Source organism: Coffea arabica, chromosome 6c (assembly GCF_036785885.1).
Source record: "Coffea arabica cultivar ET-39 chromosome 6c, Coffea Arabica ET-39 HiFi, whole genome shotgun sequence".
Classification (NCBI taxonomy): domain Eukaryota; kingdom Viridiplantae; phylum Streptophyta; class Magnoliopsida; order Gentianales; family Rubiaceae; genus Coffea; species Coffea arabica.
Genome location: NC_092320.1, coordinates 49,767,097 through 49,783,963, shown reverse-complemented (window position 1 = coordinate 49,783,963; position 16,867 = coordinate 49,767,097). Strand labels below are relative to the sequence as shown.

Sequence of the window (16,867 nt, the reverse complement as noted above, 5' to 3'; positions counted from 1 at the left end):
AATAGAGTTTTTAGATGATTTTCTAGTATTAGTTAGTTTTTGAGAAATTAAGAACGTATATCGGATGTGGGACCCACTAGTGCGAAAAGTTCGGAAAAATTCGGCCAATAAGGTTAAGTTTCGGATACTGTGTAAAATTTATCGGGTGTTAAGAGATAAGTAGAGTGTGTGAAATGATTGATGTGAGAGAGAAAAGAAAGGATAGGATTGCATTTATGAGAGTGACAAGTGTCACTTCCTTATTGGATTGAACTTAAGAAACACTATTCACATTTTTGACTTTTTTGACCAAAGGATTAAATATCTCAAAAATCATTCAAAATTCACCATTTTTCTTTCTCCATAGCCGGCTCTCTCTCTCCATTGCAAGAAGGAGAAAAAAACCTCTTCAATCTTCAAGCTTTCCACTAGCAAATCATCTCAATCAAGCACATAAATTAGTTTCCTTTCCATACAACTTTTCTAGTTGGTGATAGTGGTTGGTTTAGTGAAGCTTTTTGGAAGAGCTAAGGTGTCCATCATCTCCATCTCTCTTGTTATTAGGTGAGTGATGCTTAAACTTCCCTCCTATAGTTAATGATGGTTATTTTGTGCCTAATGGTGGCTTGAGTAATGGAATATGTGATTTATTTTTTGATTTGAAGAGTTTTGGTGAAGTTTTCCATTTTATGATGATTTTTCTGGTTTAATTGGATTATGATGGTGTGGTTGTTTATGATGATTGGTAATGGTCTATATAGACTCTAGTAGGTGCAAATTAGTGATAAATGCAATCAATTTTGGATTTGGATGGAAAAATGGAAAGTTAGGGTTCATAATCCCCTAATTCTGTCCGGTTTTAGATCATAGGGTTAGAGGCCGAATTGGACTTTGCTCAAAACATGAAAGTTGTAGGTATTGATTAGTTTGAAGTTCCTGCAAAATTTCAGGTCATTTGGATTAGTGTAGAGTGAGTTATGTTGGAATTACTGTAGCTGTTCTGCTTTGGTCAGAATGCGAAAATGGCGTTGGTATTTGGCTATTTTGGCTGGAATCACTTTGGATTTGGATGTTAGTGTCTTCTGATGAAATGTAGCTGGATGTCTTAGCTATCATATGCCTTCGGAATTTCGGCATTTGGACTTGCATAGACTGAGTTGTGTTCATTATAGCGTTGTGTGTTTTGCAAACCTGTTTTGGTAATTCTGGTTTCGTGTTTTGCATATTTGACCTAGTTGTGCTAGGATTTGGACTGAGTGACCTTTTACATTGTTGTAGCCTTGTGTCTTAGCTTCGAAACGGTGGGTCTTACACCCCCATCCGATAACCGTAATGAATTTGGTGCCATTACCGCATATTGAGGTCAAATACGATTTGTGATCCTGTTTTGCAATTCTGGTAGTGTCTTGCATTTTTGACCTTGTTACATTCAAAATTGGATAAAGTTTCCTTCTTCAACATTGTAGCCCCTTAAGTCCTGGATATCCCTGTAAATTTTCAGGTTAAACAGATTAGTATATCCTGAGCTATAAACGAAATACTCAGACCTGTTTTGACCGTCAAATTCTGTTACGTTTTTGGACAGTTTATGACTGGAACTTTGGCTTCACATTTGACTGGGTTACAAGCTGTTTGGGCTTGCGACCGAAACACCAAACTTATAGCCCTATATCAGAGCTTTCTAACGCCCTTGGAATTTCATGAATCGGATTTATAAAACCTGAGATATAGCCGAGCAAATAAGGCCTGGCCGTGAAGATGACCATTTTCTGGTCAGATCTGTTTTGGTCCTGATGACCAATTTCCGTTCCGAATTTGGATTGCCGACCTTCATGAAAGTTGTTCCATTTGGAATGAACTATCTAACTGCCAATTTTCAGCTCTTTTGACCATGTGTAGCATAGAAAACAGTTCGCACTCAAAACTGACCATTTGTGCATTGGCCAGATTTCATAAGTGATTGTGTTTGGTTCATTTGGGACTGAAGCCTCCAGTTTCAGTTCTGGATGTCTTCATAACATTTGTTGTTCATCCTTTAAGCTTCGATATGGCATCTCATACGCCTTAATCCGATATTCGTAACTCAACTTATGAGTAAACTAGAAATGAGTGTCAAATCTGCCGTTTCCGCTAACGGCAGTTTCCGTTTCCGTCCGTCATATTTACGTGCGCGCGTGTTGTTTTTGCCGTTGTACTTTATTTAGGCACGATAGTAGCCGTTTGCGATATTATGTGACACAATCTTCTATTTCAGACGGTGGTGAGCTGGGCGGAACTGGTGGGGCCCACTACTAGCTGTTCATTTCGATCCGACTTCGTACTTTTGCTATTTCAGTTTCTGAGTAAGTATTCAGGCCAGTTTGATGTGTTTTCTTTGCTAAGTGTTTGAGATATGTGAAAAGGGTACTTAGGCGAGGGTGTACTTTATCGCACTCGACCTAAACCCTAATTTGAATGTATAATTGTACTTGGCATGTGTATATGAACCTTTTGGAACCAAAACCCTTGAGCTTGTGGCTCGGGGCGACTTTCGAGTAAAGTTTGCGAATTTTGCAAAGTTTGTGAGTTCGTGGGCCCGATCTAAGACCTGTTTGGACTATTCGAGCCGGTTAGGGCTTGGTCGAAGTCAGTCCGATTTAGTCTGAGATCACCAAGTTTGTAGGTTCATGTTATGAACCAATTTTGTGAATCCGGTTCACCGAGAAGGTGACCAAGTTTGTGACCCGAGCTTGTGACTCAAGCTCAAGTTTGTGATTTCGTTCGCCCGGGCAGGTTTGTGAGGTGACTGGCCAGTGAGGGTGATAAGGTGTCGGTGGGTGTACAAGTGAAGTTCTACGGACCATTGAGTGTGGTCGACGGAGGGTCGGCAGGAGATCACGCATGGCATATGAACTGGCTTTGGAGCCACCTGTATCCTTATTATGTGATGTTACTTTTCTGCTTTTGCTTTACTCTTATTGTGAAATTGTTGCTACGTGAAATTTATGCTTTCGCCCCTGTTTACTTGCTAAGCATTTAGCTTACCCCATTCCTTTTGTTTTCCTTAGCAGGGGCCGACGCGGGGATTTTGGCACTTACACTAGTGTAGTTAAGTTTGTTTGTAATAGTTGGACAGTTAGGATGTTTGTTTTTGTTTTGGTGGTTTGTATAAGGACCCTTCTTAGGGTCTATCTTCTGCTGGTTGTGGTTGTAGTATATTAGAGTGGTTTGACTCGAGACTTTTGAAGATGTAAATATAACTTTTGGGATTGTATATATTGTATATAGTGCTCTTTCGATCTATCTCGTTTGATTGCTTTAAGTTTTGAGTCCTTGCGCGAGCTAGGCAGGCGGCCCGCCGATACCCTTGGGTTCGCCCTCGGGAGAAGTGGGGTCGTCACAGTTGGTATCAGGGCCAGGTTGCCGACAGTTGGGACTTTACGTCCTTCGTCTGGAAAAGCCCCGAGCCTCTCGTTCGTGAAGAGTCACGAAGCGAAACTCTCCGTAGGGGATGCCCGCGTGCGGGTGGCAAGCTGATAGGTACCCTGTGATGTGACCTTGAGAACTGTCACAGTTGGTATCAGAGCGCCTAGGTTAGAGGACTTGGGCAAGTGGGACATACGCGATAGGCACTAGGCATATTAGACCATTTTAAGTTGAATGATATCTTTTAAGCTGAAATGCCGGTTGACTGACGATTTAATGTTTTGTAGGTATGTATCCGGGCGGTTCGAGTGATACGGGACCCAGTGGTGTGGGACCGAGACCTCCGAGTTGGAGGGGCCCAGAGGATCGAGCGCTGCGTAAGCGGGCGATCCGTTATAGGCAGAGGCTGGGAGAGCCTTACACTTTGTACTCCCCCTTCAGCCAGGTGTCGTGCCGACCCTGCGCGTGTTGGTATACGTATGGCTATCCCGACGAGGTAGTCATAGCATTGAATGACGAGCGTTATTACCTCGACAGGACAGTTGACTCTTTGAGAGCGCAGCTGGAGGAGGCCAGAGAGGTTGGCCAGGGGCGGGCGTCACGCATTAGGCACTTGGAGCGGAGTCTCCGAGAGGAGAGGGAGAGAACGGATGCTTTGCACCGTCAGCTCCAGGACACACACCAGCACCTCTTCGCTATGAAGAGGCAGCTGAGGGACACGGCTCGGAGTATGTCTGTTGACTGCGAGCTCTTACTAGATTTAGCCGCTGAGGCTCCGCCACGAGCCACCGGTCTGGAGATGATGGATGAGGTGGATACGTTAGATTCCGTTGGGAACCTGGGTCCTAGGGGAGACGCATAGGGCCGCTTTTGTACTTTTGACTGTTAGGCGGGTTACTTTTGTTAGAACTAGTTCGGCTAATTCCTTTTGTTACGTGGCCGACTAACTCGATTTTTGGAGCCGGAGCGCTCGTGTATATTGGGTTTTGTACCGACTGGAGGTCGGGTAATGTGTAAATCTTTTGGTGTGACTTTGTAAAAATGTGTATATATTTGAATAGAATGTTGAACTTATCTTTTGTGTGCCTTTTGTGCGTAAATTTTGTGACTCTTCTTTTGCTCATGGTCTGGATAATAAGCATACGTATTGTTCCGAATTATAGACTTGTACACTAGATGGCCTCCGGTACTCGAGGTGGAGGTAGAGGGCGAGGACGAGGCCCTGAAATGGAACATGAACAAGAGCCAGACCAAGTAGCTACAGCCATCCAGCGAATGGCTGACTTGATGGAGCGTATGATTGACCAACAGGCTCAGGGCCATGGGAATGCTGTTGGAAACCCTGGACATAATCGGGGACATAATCATGAGGGCGATGACCGTGCCTTAGAACGGTTCCAAAAGTTTGCACCTCCTAAGTTCATAGGAGGACCTAATCCTGATTTAGCAGAAACCTGGATGGACCGTATGCTCAATATATTTGCCGCGCTTAGGTATTCGGAAGAGCTGCAGATATCTTTTGCTGTGTTCCAGTTTGAAGGAGCCGCTCGAGTCTGGTGGAACGTGATTAAAACTAAATGGGAGCGCGAACAAACCCCCTGGACCTGGATCAATTTTACTCGAGAATTTAATGAGAAGTACTTGCCGCCCATCGTGCAAGAGAAACGGGAAGATGATTTTATCCGCCTGCGTCAAGGTGCATTTAGCGTGGCGGAGTACGAAACTCAGTTCACTAAACTTTCTCGCTTTTCCCCAGAGCTGGTGTTAACGGAGCAGAAACGAATCTGTCGATTCGTTCAAGGTTTAAATGTGGAAATCCAGGAGTCGCTAGCAGCTGCTCAGTTGAACACGTTTAACCAAGCGCTAGAAAAAGCACAGCGGATTGAGACTGCGAGGGGACAGGTGAAAGCTTTCCATGATCGGAAAAGGAGGCAACCTAGCTCGAATGATTCCATGGTAGGACAAAGCTCGCGAAACGAGCCACCTGCCAAGATAAATAAGGGTACGGATGGTCCACGACCTGCAGGGATCCCGAATAATTTTGTGCGGGGTCGGGTAGTGCAAGAGGGGCCGAGGAGTGTCCAGCATGGAGGGGCAAGTACGGCCGCTAAACCAACCTGTGGTTTCTGTGGGGGCAACCACACTGATGAAAATTGCTGGAAAAATAGTTCGGTACGGAAATGCTTCAAATGTGGTAGCACCGAACATCTGATTGCCTGGTGCCCCAAGATGCAGAAGGAAGGACTCAAGCCACCGACTGAAGGGACCACAACTAAGCCGTCAAATGCAGGGGACAATCGACCTAAAGGGCCAGCAAGAGTTTATGCAATGGGTCAACAGGAGGCGATTGACCCTTCGGCAGGTTTTGAAGGTACGCTTTGACTAACGAATTAATTTCGAGGACGAAATTGTCCTAAGTGGGGGAGATTGTGAGGCCCCAGTTCGTTCTACGTTGAGATATTCATTATTTGGGCGGTAACGTTTGGTTTGGGAGTATTTCGAAAACCCTAAGTAGGGATTAAGATTTAAACCCTAAGTTCCGGTTAAGATTGAAAACCCGTTTTTCCTACATTTTCTTTATTAGAAAATTCCCCAGATAATTTTTATTGAGTAAATAGAGTTTTTAGATGATTTTCTAGTATTAGTTAGTTTTTGAGAAATTAAGAACGTATATCGGATGTGGGACCCACTAGTGCGAAAAGTTCGGAAAAATTCGGCCAATAAGGTTAAGTTTCGGATACTGTGTAAAATTTATCGGGTGTTAAGAGATAAGTAGAGTGTGTGAAATGATTGATGTGAGAGAGAAAAGAAAGGATAGGATTGCATTTATGAGAGTGACAAGTGTCACTTCCTTATTGGATTGAACTTAAGAAACACTATTCACATTTTTGACTTTTTTGACCAAAGGATTAAATATCTCAAAAATCATTCAAAATTCACCATTTTTCTTTCTCCATAGCCGGCTCTCTCTCTCCATTGCAAGAAGGAGAAAAAAACCTCTTCAATCTTCAAGCTTTCCACTAGCAAATCATCTCAATCAAGCACATAAATTAGTTTCCTTTCCATACAACTTTTCTAGTTGGTGATAGTGGTTGGTTTAGTGAAGCTTTTTGGAAGAGCTAAGGTGTCCATCATCTCCATCTCTCTTGTTATTAGGTGAGTGATGCTTAAACTTCCCTCCTATAGTTAATGATGGTTATTTTGTGCCTAATGGTGGCTTGAGTAATGGAATATGTGATTTATTTTTTGATTTGAAGAGTTTTGGTGAAGTTTTCCATTTTATGATGATTTTTCTGGTTTAATTGGATTATGATGGTGTGGTTGTTTATGATGATTGGTAATGGTCTATATAGACTCTAGTAGGTGCAAATTAGTGATAAATGCAATCAATTTTGGCATTTGGACTTGCATAGACTGAGTTGTGTTCATTACAGCGTTGTGTGTTTTGCAAACCTGTTTTGGTAATTCTGGTTTCGTGTTTTGCATATTTGACCTAGTTGTGCTAGGATTTGGACTGAGTGACCTTTTACATTGTTGTAGCCTTGTGTCTTAGCTTCGAAACGGTGGGTCTTACACCCCCATCCGATAACCGTAATGAATTTGGTGCCATTACCGCATATTGAGGTCAAATACGATTTGTGATCCTGTTTTGCAATTCTGGTAGTGTCTTGCATTTTTGACCTTGTTACATTCAAAATTGGATAAAGTTTCCTTCTTCAACATTGTAGCCCCTTAAGTCCTGGATATCCCTGTAAATTTTCAGGTTAAACAGATTAGTATATCCTGAGCTATAAACGAAATACTCAGACCTGTTTTGACCGTCAAATTCTGTTACGTTTTTGGACAGTTTATGACTGGAACTTTGGCTTCACATTTGACTGGGTTACAAGCTGTTTGGGCTTGCGACCGAAACACCAAACTTATAGCCCTATATCAGAGCTTTCTAACGCCCTTGGAATTTCATGAATCGGATTTATAAAACCTGAGATATAGCTGAGCAAATAAGGCCTGGCCGTGAAGATGACCATTTTCTGGTCAGATCTGTTTTGGTCCTGATGACCAATTTCCGTTCCGAATTTGGATTGCCGACCTTCATGAAAGTTGTTCCATTTGGAATGAACTATCTAACTGCCAATTTTCAGCTCTTTTGACCATGTGTAGCATAGAAAACAGTTCGCACTCAAAACTGACCATTTGTGCATTGGCCAGATTTCATAAGTGATTGTGTTTGGTTCATTTGGGACTGAAACCTCCAGTTTCAGTTCTGGATGTCTTCATAACATTTGTTGTTCATCCTTTAAGCTTCGATATGGCATCTCATACGCCTTAATCCGATATTCGTAACTCAACTTATGAGTAAACTAGAAATGAGTGTCAAATCTGCCGTTTCCGCTAACGGCAGTTTCCGTTTCCGTCCGTCATATTTACGTGCGCGCGTGTTGTTTTTGCCGTTGTACTTTATTTAGGCACGATAGTAGCCGTTTGCGATATTATGTGACACAATCTTCTATTTCAGACGGTGGTGAGCTGGGCGGAACTGGTGGGGCCCACTACTAGCTGTTCATTTCGATCCGACTTCGTACTTTTGCTATTTCAGTTTCTGAGTAAGTATTCAGGCCAGTTTGATGTGTTTTCTTTGCTAAGTGTTTGAGATATGTGAAAAGGGTACTTAGGCGAGGGTGTACTTTATCGCACTCGACCTAAACCCTAATTTGAATGTATAATTGTACTTGGCATGTGTATATGAACCTTTTGGAACCAAAACCCTTGAGCTTGTGGCTCGGGGCGACTTTCGAGTAAAGTTTGCGAATTTTGCAAAGTTTGTGAGTTCGTGGGCCCGATCTAAGACCTGTTTGGACTATTCGAGCCGGTTAGGGCTTGGTCGAAGTCAGTCCGATTTAGTCTGAGATCACCAAGTTTGTAGGTTCATGTTATGAACCAATTTTGTGAATCCGGTTCACCGAGAAGGTGACCAAGTTTGTGACCCGAGCTTGTGACTCAAGCTCAAGTTTGTGATTTCGTTCGCCCGGGCAAGTTTGTGAGGTGACTGGCCAGTGAGGGTGATAAGGTGTCGGTGGGTGTACAAGTGAAGTTCTACGGACCATTGAGTGTGGTCGACGGAGAGTCGGCAGGAGATCACGCATGGCATATGAACTGGCTTTGGAGCCACCTGTATCCTTATTATGTGATGTTACTTTTCTGCTTTTGCTTTACTCTTATTGTGAAATTGTTGCTATGTGAAATTTATGCTTTCGCCCCTGTTTACTTACTAAGCATTTAACTTACCCCATTCCTTTTGTTTTCCTTAGCAGGGGCCGACGCGGGGATTTTGGCACTTACACTAGTGTAGTTAAGTTTGTTTGTAATAGTTGGACAGTTAGGATGTTTGTTTTTGTTTTGGTGGTTTGTATAAGGACCCTTCTTAGGGTCTATCTTCTGCTGGTTGTGGTTGTAGTATATTAGAGTGGTTTGACTCGAGACTTTTGAAGATGTAAATATAACTTTTGGGATTGTATATATTGTATATAGTGCTATTTCGATCTATCTCGTTTGATTGCTTTAAGTTTTGAGTCCTGGCGCGAGCTAGGCAGGCGGCCCGCCGATACCCTTGGGTTCGCCCTCGGGAGAAGTGGGGTCGTCACAATATGTATTCATGTGTATGTATTAGAAGTACGATTGAGCGTGGCCTTCAAACTTGGAAAGAGGAAAAATTTTTCGAAAAGGCTGAAGGGCCGAATCCGGCCGGAAATCTGGCCAGTTCTTGGCCGGATTGCGGGCCGGATTGTTGTGCAGTTTTGAAAAATTTTGATTCCTCTCGGCCTCATATCCGGCCAGGAATCCGGCCGGGAATCCAGCCAGAAACCGGCCGGATTCTGACGTGGCACAGCCGGTCAGCAGCTTTGACCGGCTGTTTCTTTCCTTCTTATCTCTTTGGTTGGCCAAAATATCTTCATTTCCTCTTCTTGTTCAGCCGTGACTTTGAGAGAAAAACCAAGAAAAAAGCTTTTCATCTTCCAACTCCAATTTTTACTTGAATCTTGATACTTCACCGTTGGATTTTCAAACCGCTCCGTACAAGTGTTGGCTAAGGTGGTTTAAAGGTGCTAGTGGAGTTGTTTTTGGAGGGGAGGTTGCAAGTTGCTAGCTTCATGAATTTGAGGTGAGTTGGATAAACAAGTTTCTTTGGTTTGAATATTGGTTAATCTAGGGTTTGAGATGTTTGAATATGTTATATTGTGGAATATTTCATGGGTTTAAGGAATTTATGGTGAAGTTTTATATTTAATTATGATTTTTCTGTTTGCATATGGTTATTGCTTTGTGGCCATGTATGATGTGTGGAAATGATATAGAATGAGGCTAGTTGGTGTAAATGATGGTTAATTGCAAGAAATTCTTTGTTTGGAAGGAAATTTGGAAAAAATTAGGGTTTCATACCCTTCAATTCTGTCCGGTTTTGTATCTCATGGTTAGGGGCCGAATTGGCCTTGGATTAAAACATGAAAGTTATAGGTAATGATATTTTGGAGGTGCCTATAAAATTTCAGGTTAATCCAAGTAGTGTAGAGTGAGAAAAGTCAAAATTATCCTTGCTGTCCTGGTTTGATCCGAATGTAGGAATTGCGCCTGTAATTGGGTGTTTTGGTTGTCATTGCTTCGGAATTTGTTGTTGAGGTCTTCTAATGAAATGTAACCCTATTTCTAAACTTTCGGATGGTTTTGGAATTTCTAGATTTGGCCTTAAGTAGGCTGAGTTATGCTGGTTACAGCACAATGCGGTTTGTGAACTTGTAGTTGAGGTTTTGATCTAGTATCTTGTATTTTTGATCTAGTTGCACTACAAACTGGACTGAGTGACCTTCTACATTGTTGTAGCCCTGTCTCTTAGCTTCGAAACGGTGGGTCTTACACCCTAATCCAATAATAGTAGTGCCTTTAGTGCCATTCCCGCAAAATGATGTCAAGCACCGTTTTATCTGAAAATGTTTCTAGCTTGCTTTTCGTATTTATTGTTGTATTTATATGACTTTAAGCCTAGTGAACGGCTTTTGGACATGAGATTATTCTATATGACATGTTGGGACTGATTTGAGGAAAATAATGAAGCCATTAATGGCTGGAAAATAGGTAAACACAAGGGACATGCCGTCCGTTTATTTTCTTGTAAATTGAATAAGTTAAAGTGGTTTTGGAAATGTATGTTGTATCAAATTGAACGTATTTCCTTGGAAGTGTCACCGGGTCTTTTAATAAAGGTTCGAAGGCTAAGTTGCTATTCGAACTCGTATGTTATTGTTTGGCAAATAAGGTGACCGTTTTACCCTTTTAAACATGACACCTCTTCCGTTTGAAACTTTAAATGTTCCTTATGCCTTTTAACATATAATGGTGTGAGATAGGGTTTTAACGGCCACAAGTGAATTGCTTTTAAGCAAGGTTTTAAGGGTGGAAGTTAAAGTATTTTGTCCCCTTTTCACATGATTTTCATCAAGGCTTCGGTCATTTATTGGCCACTTGAATATATATGCTTTTGAGTCACATAACCAATTCCAAAAGAATGTTTTCTTAGCCCCTCTATTGAAATTTTGAATTGTTTCGAGTTAAGTGTTTCCTCTTAGAGATTTTATAACCCTCTTGGTTTGGGTTGCATTAGGGTTATTCTTGTCCACGGATCCAAATGCCCTCTTTACACTTTGAAAGTCTTTTTATACGTTTACTCGCAAGTAGTCGGGTATTTCTTGATTTCATCTAAATCATGTTAGATGGATTGTAATGTGGTCTTTGTGTCATTTTAGGTTTCATTGGTGATTGAGAAGTGGGCGTTATTTTACGTGTATAGGTGAGTGTTCCTTGTTTGCTGTATTTCTCTTGACTTGATGACTTGTATTATGGATTGATAAGGTGATAATTGTTTTCAATGATTGTCAAAACGAGTTTTCAAGGCGAGTGTGTACTTTATCGCACTTAGCCTAAATGATAGTGAAATTTTAATGCTTGAACGACTGAAATGTTACTTGTGCATGAATGTAAGCCTTTTGGGCTGAACTAGCCATTGCCCCTTATTACCGGTCGTCTCAAGCCAGAAGCGGACTCGGTCGGACGACTAGGAACTTGGGTGAACGTTTCGACATACTCGAGTATTACCCTGTAGGTTGGTGGAGCCTGGCCAAAAGCTAGGGACGGGGTGAATGAAATGAATGAATGAATGAATGAACGAGGGGTTTTACTTATACAAAATGCATTTTCAAATGATTGAAGGTAGGGGAATGAAAGGAGAATGAATGAATGAACGAATGGTTCCTTGTGAGCCCGTATCCTTTTCATGAATGTGTTTATCGCTTTATTTGTACTTGTATCTTGAATTGTTGTTTATATGTATTGAATGCATTGATTCTCTTGTTGCCTATGTGTACGGAACCTCACTGAGCTTTCCAGCTCATTCCTTTAGTTTTTTTGTTTTCCTTAGCAGGGAAGACGTGCAAGGACGGAAGCTACGTATAGACTAGCCGATCTAGTACTTTTGATTCTTTTGTCATGGTTCTCGCCCCAATGTTTGGTGGGTTGGTTGTATGGAGAATGGAGAACCTTTGTACATAAGTTGTATTGCTTTTGGGATGGATATGTATATAAGTTTACGTTTAAATTTGGAATTATTGTTATTTCGATTGTTTTGTGGGTTTTATTGTCTTTTCTTATAGTGACTGACTGAGTCCCGGCGAGAGCTGGGCAGGCGGTCCGCCGAACCCTTTGGTTCGCCTTGGGAAGAGGTGGGGCTGTCACACTACTCAAGCTAGTAAAGATGAGCTTCAACGTGACAACATCTTTTACACCAGGTGCCATGTGACCAACAAGGTATGCAGCTTAGTGATTGACCCAGGGAGTTGCACTAATGTTGCTAGTGCATTGATGGTGGAGAAACTAAACTTGCCCACTAGTGAACACCCCCGTCCCTATAAACTTCAATGGTTAAACAACAGTGGAGAGGTCCGTGTTCATAAACAAGTTTTAGTTACATTCCGCATTGGTAGGTACGAAGATGATGTTATGTGTGATGTGGTACCAATGCAAGCTGCACATGTACTCTTAGGGCGTCCTTGGCAATTTGACAAAAGAGTCACTTTTGACGGTTTCTTGAACAAATACTCTTTCATGCATAATTGTAAAAAGATTACACTTGCACCTCTTATACCTCAACAAGTGCATGAGGATCAAGTAAGTCTACAAAAAGGGTATGACCTGCATGCTTCCACCAAGAAGGAAAACGCCAAAGCTAAGAAATTAGAGTTGGCCGACTCTTCTTCAAGCAAATTGGATCACTCTCATTCGACCATAGAGCCCATACAGGAGAGAAAACCCAGCATGCTTGCCAAGGTGAAAAATGTGAGAAAGGCCTTGCATTCTAACCAGGTTTTGTTTATTCTATTTGGCAAGGAATCCTTACTCACTAATGCTCTTGATGCTTCTTTGCCTAGTGTTATTACTAACCTCTTACAGGAGTATCAAGACGTCTTTCCTGAGGATATACCTAATGGTTTGCCTCCATTAAGGGGAATTGAACATCAAATTGATTTCATTCCTGGATCTTCCCTTCCAAACAAGGAACCATATAGGACTAATCCTGAGGAAACCAAGGAGCAACAACGACAAGTGGAGGAGTTGCTTAGTAAGGGTTGGATTCACGAGAGTCTAGGCCCCAGTTCTACTTGTTCCAAAGAAAGATGGAGGATGGAGAATGTGCACTGATTGTAGGGCAATTAATGCCATAACGGTAAAGTACCGCCATCCCATACCTCGTTTGGATGACATGCTTGATGAATTACATGGTGCTATCATTTTTACTAAGATTGATATGAAAAGTGGTTACCATCAAATTCGCATGAAAGAAGGAGATGAATGGAAAACTGCATTTAAAACAAAACATGGTCTTTATGAGTGGTTGGTCATGCCTTTTGGGCTAACCAATGCACCAAGTACTTTTAAGAGACTAATGAATCATGTTTTACGTTCTTTCATTGGTAAATTTGTGGTCGTTTACTTTGATGACATTTTGATCTATAGTAGGAGTCTAGATGAGCATGTTGTGCATTTACAAATGGTCCTAGATGCACTTCGCAAGGCGAGCCTCTACGCTAACCTTAAGAAGTGTACCTTTGGCACAAATCAATTGGTTTTCCTAGGCTATGTTGTAAGTGAGCAGGGAATTCATGTTGATCAAGAAAAGGTGAAGGCTATTAGTGAATGGCCAACCCCTACCAATGTAAGTGAGGTGAGAAGTTTTCATGGCTTGGCAAGCTTCTATAGGCGTTTTGTCAAGGATTTTAGCACAATTGCTACCCCACTTACGTCAATTGTCAAGAAAGATGTGCAATTTCATTGGGGAGAGGAACAAGCTAAGTCTTTCCAATTGCTTAAACACAAGCTCACACATGCACCTGTTCTTGGTTTACCTAATTTTGACAAAGCTTTTGAAGTAGAGTGTGATGCCTCTGGTATAGGTATTGGAGCTGTTTTACTCCAAGAGGGTCGCCCGGTTGCCTACTTTAGCGAGAAGCTGAATGGAGCTGCTCTAAACTACTCAACCTATGATAAGGAACTAATGGCCTTAGTGTGAGCTCTACAAACATGGAAACATTACCTTCGCCCTCGTGAGTTTGTCTTGCACATAGATCATGAGTCGCTCAAGCATATCAAGTCCCAAGACAAGTTGAGTAAACGACATGCGAGATGGATTACCTTCATTGACAGTTTTACCTTTGTGATCAAATACAAGACAGGTAAGACGAATGTTGTGGCTGATGCACTCTCACGAAGGTATGCACTTATCACTACATTAGATGCTAAGTTGCTTGGTTTTGAATTTCTTAAAGATCTTTATGCCACTGACTCAGATTTTGGTGAGATTTTTGTCTCCTTGCCACGACACTCTCGTGAGCACTATTTCATCTCTCAAGGGTTCTTATACTACAAGGACAAGCTTTGCATTCCCAAGAGCTCCATGCGCACACTCCTAGTGAGAGAAGCTCATGAAGGAGGACTAATGGGACACTTTGGCATTGCCAAGACCTTAATGATTCTCCAAGAGCATTTCTTCTGGCCATGCATGAGGAGTGACGTAGAACGGCACATTGAAAGGTGTGTGACTTGTCACCAAGCAAAATCAAAGGTACACCCTTATGGTCTCTATACACCTTTACCAATCCCACATGAACCATGGGTTGATCTGTTAATGGATTTCGTGCTTGGACTACCTAGGACTAGAAAAGGACATGACTCAATCTATGTGGTAGTTGACCGCTTCTCCAAAATGGCCCATTTTATTCCTTGTCATAAAATAGATGATGCTAAGCATGTTGCAGATTTATTCTTTCGTGAGATTGTTAGATTACATGGCATGCCACGCACTATTGTTTCTGATAGGGACGCCAAATTCCTTAGCTACTTTTGGAAAACCTTGTGGTGTAAATTGGGTACTAAATTGCTATTTTCTACTTCTAGTCACCCACAAACTGATGGTCAAACCGAAGTGGTTAATAGGACTTTATCTACCCTGTTGCGCGAAATTATAAAAAAAATATTAAATCTTGGGAAGATTGCTTACCACATGTGGAATTTGCATACAATCGCACTGTTCATTCTGCTACATATTATTCGCCTTTTGAAATTGTGTATGGCTTTAACCCTCTCACACCTTTGGATTTAACTCCTTTACCTGTTCATGAGAGAGTTAACTTGGATGGTAAGCACAAAGCTGCATATGTACGTGAGTTACACACTAAGGTGCGCGCCAATATCGAGAAGCGTACACTTCAATACATCCAAAGTGCCAACAAGGGGCGCCGCAAAATGGTCTTTGAGCCCGGTGATTGGGTATGGATACACATGCGCAAAGAGAGGTTCCCAATCAAAAGGCGTAGTAAGCTACTTCCCAGGGGGGATGGTCCATTCCAAGTCCTGGAGCGTATAAATGACAATGCCTACAAACTTGAACTTCCAGGTGAGTATGGAGTACATGCTACTTTTAACGTATCTGACTTGAGTCCTTTTCATGTAGACGATGAGTTTGATTTGGGGACAAATCGCCTTCAAGAGAAGGGGACTAATGAGGAGGGGCTCAAGGCTGCTCGAACTTCTAGCGCTCAAGTCATGCAAATACCAAGTGGTCCGATTACAAGAGCGCGTGCTAGAAGACTTCAAGAATCACTTCAAGCTCTTGTTTGCATGATTCAAGAACGAGTTGGTGATGACTTGAGGACCATTGAAGGATTACATAATGGAGAAACTACTCTATACACTTTCCTTCAGGTGGAAGAATCAAGTGAAGACTAGTTCGGATTACTAGCTTGTTAATTAGGGTTTTTAGTTACCATTATTAGTTGTTTGTTAGTTGCTAGATATTAAGTTAATACAACTTGGACAAATCCACCCTTAATGAAGGGCAAGATCGTCCAGTGGACATTCTAGGGTTTTGAGTCTTGTAAGGCTATATATATAGCCTAGGTATTCATTCATAGGAAGACAATTTGGATTTTTATAAAATATTCGTGAGTTTATTCACTCTCTCTTGCCTCAAGAGAATTTCCTTTGAATACTTGAGAATTAATCTCAAGTTGTTCATCGAACTTATCAATCAAGTAGCCTCCTTGATTGTGGCGTTCTTCTATCTATACTTTTGGTTCACTAAATTTGCTAGTCTTGGGTTAAGGAGCATCCTTAGTTCGTGACTTGTAATTCTAGAAGGGTCAAAGTTCCGCGATTCAATTCAACTTGGTGTTCGCCTAGATCCGTCGCACATCAGTTTAAGCGCGCTTATACTTTCCGGAACGTTTTAGATCGTTTTAAACTGTCCCGTTAGTCCTGACGAGAGTTGGGCAGGCAGTCCGCTAACCCCTTCAGTTCGCCTTAAGGGAAGGTGGGGCTGTCACATTTGCCATCTTCGAAAAGATCGGATCCTACCTTACCTTGTACACTACCCCTTCGGACAGTATAAAAAATACAAACGTGCAAGCCTCATTGGATTGTATATCCAAGACACAGGGCGGTTTAATCCTAGCACGGGATCCCCTAAATGGCATTCCCTTCTAGGGCTTATGCATGATGCCAGTTCATTAAAGCAATAAAATATGCAATGAAACGTGACCTAAGAAACCTTTTATATACCAGGATAGGCCTAAAATGATATGCCATTATTAATTTACGAATGAAATATATCAAAATTTCTAAACCTATCTATAAGGGTAGGTCCTAAAAGAGGATCATGTCAGACCTCTTATTTCCAAACGTTTGTGAATGCAAAAGACAAGAGACAAGGAAAGTTAGTTCAATAAATAACACATAACACGTTGTGGCAATCAAATAATAAAATATAGAAAGCAAAATAAGGAAAGAGGGTTGGAATCCCTCCCCCCGTGCCTAGTGTCCCTAATTCAGGATAAGGTCAACTCTATCCTAGGCAATTCTAATATGGATGCATGAGGTTTGGCTC

At 41.8% G+C, this 16,867-nt stretch overlaps 1 protein-coding gene across 1 annotated transcript; it reads left to right on the top strand.

The window, feature by feature from the left end:
• The first annotated feature begins 4,081 nt into the window (after nt 1-4,081).
• Nucleotides 4,082-15,711, top strand: LOC140008777 (uncharacterized). Its single transcript, XM_072053649.1, has 5 exons — nt 4,082-4,203; nt 12,219-12,462; nt 12,880-13,054; nt 14,160-14,517; nt 15,108-15,711. The coding sequence occupies exons 1-5, from the start codon at nt 4,082-4,084 to the stop codon at nt 15,709-15,711; spliced, it is 1,503 nt and encodes a 500-aa protein (XP_071909750.1).
• The last annotated feature ends 1,156 nt before the right edge of the window (nt 15,712-16,867 follow it).

Excerpts from the sequence above, each read along its gene's own strand:
- LOC140008777 (XM_072053649.1), top strand. The coding sequence starts at position 4,082 with ATGAAGAGGCAGCTGAGGGACACGGCTCGGAGTATGTCTGTTGACTGC. Across the intron at positions 4,204-12,218 it reads ATGATGGATGAGGTGGATAC|GTGCCATGTGACCAACAAGG; the intron begins GTTAGATTCCGT and ends CTTTTACACCAG. Across the intron at positions 12,463-12,879 it reads TACCAATGCAAGCTGCACAT|GAGTATCAAGACGTCTTTCC; the intron begins GTACTCTTAGGG and ends AACCTCTTACAG.